The 1,606-nt window shown below is 38.5% G+C and overlaps 1 protein-coding gene across 1 annotated transcript; it reads left to right on the forward strand.

Moving 5' to 3' along the window:
* On the forward strand, positions 1-1,355 carry LOC135229384 (olfactory receptor 4A47-like). Its single transcript, XM_064278985.1, has one exon. It carries the CDS (start codon positions 63-65, stop codon positions 876-878), a length of 816 nt encoding a protein of 271 aa, XP_064135055.1. The 5' UTR covers positions 1-62; the 3' UTR covers positions 879-1,355.
* The last annotated feature ends 251 nt before the right edge of the window (positions 1,356-1,606 follow it).

A 1,606-nucleotide genomic window follows, 5' to 3' on the forward strand; every position in this document is an offset into this window, starting at 1 on the left:
GGCTCACTCAGAGTCTCCAGGGTCAGAAGGTATTATTTGTTGTGTTCTTGCTCATCTACATTATGACAATGGTGGGCAACCTCCTCATTATCATGACTGTGGGGGTCAGCCCAACACTGGATGCTCCTATGTACTTCTTTCTTGGCTACTTATCATTTATGGATGCTGTTTATTCTACTACAGTTACCCCAAATATGATTATAGACTTAATCTATGAGAAGAAAACCATCTCTTTCCAAGATTGCCTGACCCAGCTTTTTGCAGAACACTTATTTGGTGGTTCTGAGATTTTACTTCTGGTGGTCATGGCCTATGATCACCACGTGACTATCTGCAAACCCCTGCATTATATGATGATCATGAACCAAAGGGTGCGTGTTTTGCTGCTGCTGGTGACCTGGGTCGGAGGTTTTGTGCATGGTATAGCTCACCTTCTCTTTGTTTACAGTCTTCCCTTCTGTGGTCCCAATGTTATTGACCACTTTTGCTGTGACATGTATCCATTATTAAAGCTTGCCTGCACTGACGCCTATGTCATTGGTCTCACTGTGATTGTCAATGATGGGGTAATATGTGTGGTCATCTTTATGCTGTTACTCATCTCCTACGGAGTCATTATGCACTCCCTGAAGAATCTTAGTCAGAAAGGGAGGCACAAAGCTTTACCCGCCTGTGGCTCCCACATCACTGTGGTGGTCCTCTTCTTTGTCCCTGGTATTTTTCTGTATGTGAAACCTCCTTCCACCTTACCCATTGATAAATTCTTGACGGTGTTTTGCACTGTTTTCACACCTATGTTTAATCCCTTAATCTATACTTTGAGAAATTCAGAGATGAAAAATGCCGTGAAGAAGCTTTGGACAAGAAAAAGAAAATGAGGCAATAGGCAAATGCATCACCTACTTTGAATAAAGGTTTTCCCTTCCAGGAAAACAAAAGATAAAACTGAAATCCACTGCCATCCAGTCAATTCCAGGGAAGCTGTGTGTAATTATTTAATTGTAGTAAATATTTCCTCAAGTCATCATGATTGTGCATGATGGAAAACACTTATTAGGATACCTCCAATGATTAATTTTGTTGAAAATAAATTTTTGAGATTTTTATTTCCTGAGAAAATATACATACTTTTTTTAGGTAGAATAGTTCTGTTGAGTCTATGGATTTACATTCTGTGTGATGACTTATGCTACATCTAATGCCAGAAAGCTATTTTAGTTGATGGAAGGTTCTCTCATGTCTTTTAAATAAGTCTAATCCTTTTTTCACAATTAGTAGTGCTCATTGTCAATTTCAGAATAATACATTTTGAAATATAACATAAAAATTGTTCCTTCCATCCCAGAGACAGAATATATTACTTAGAAATTTATGTATTTATTTTTAAATATGTTTTAAATATAGTGCTCCCCTGTCACTCAGGTCAACTCTTTAGATCTGTGTTTGATGGTCAGAGTTCGTAGATTGTCATGAATGTGATCGATTCACTTGTTTTTCCGAATCTTTGTTGCAAGAGGGATCCGAGGTATCTTCTACCTACTCATCCATCTTGGCCCCGCCTCCCACCTCATAGTATTTTTGAGGAATGCTTGGTGGATTCAAACTG

This window comes from Loxodonta africana, unplaced genomic scaffold (genome assembly GCF_030014295.1).
Source record: "Loxodonta africana isolate mLoxAfr1 unplaced genomic scaffold, mLoxAfr1.hap2 scaffold_29, whole genome shotgun sequence".
NCBI classification, from domain to species: domain Eukaryota; kingdom Metazoa; phylum Chordata; class Mammalia; order Proboscidea; family Elephantidae; genus Loxodonta; species Loxodonta africana.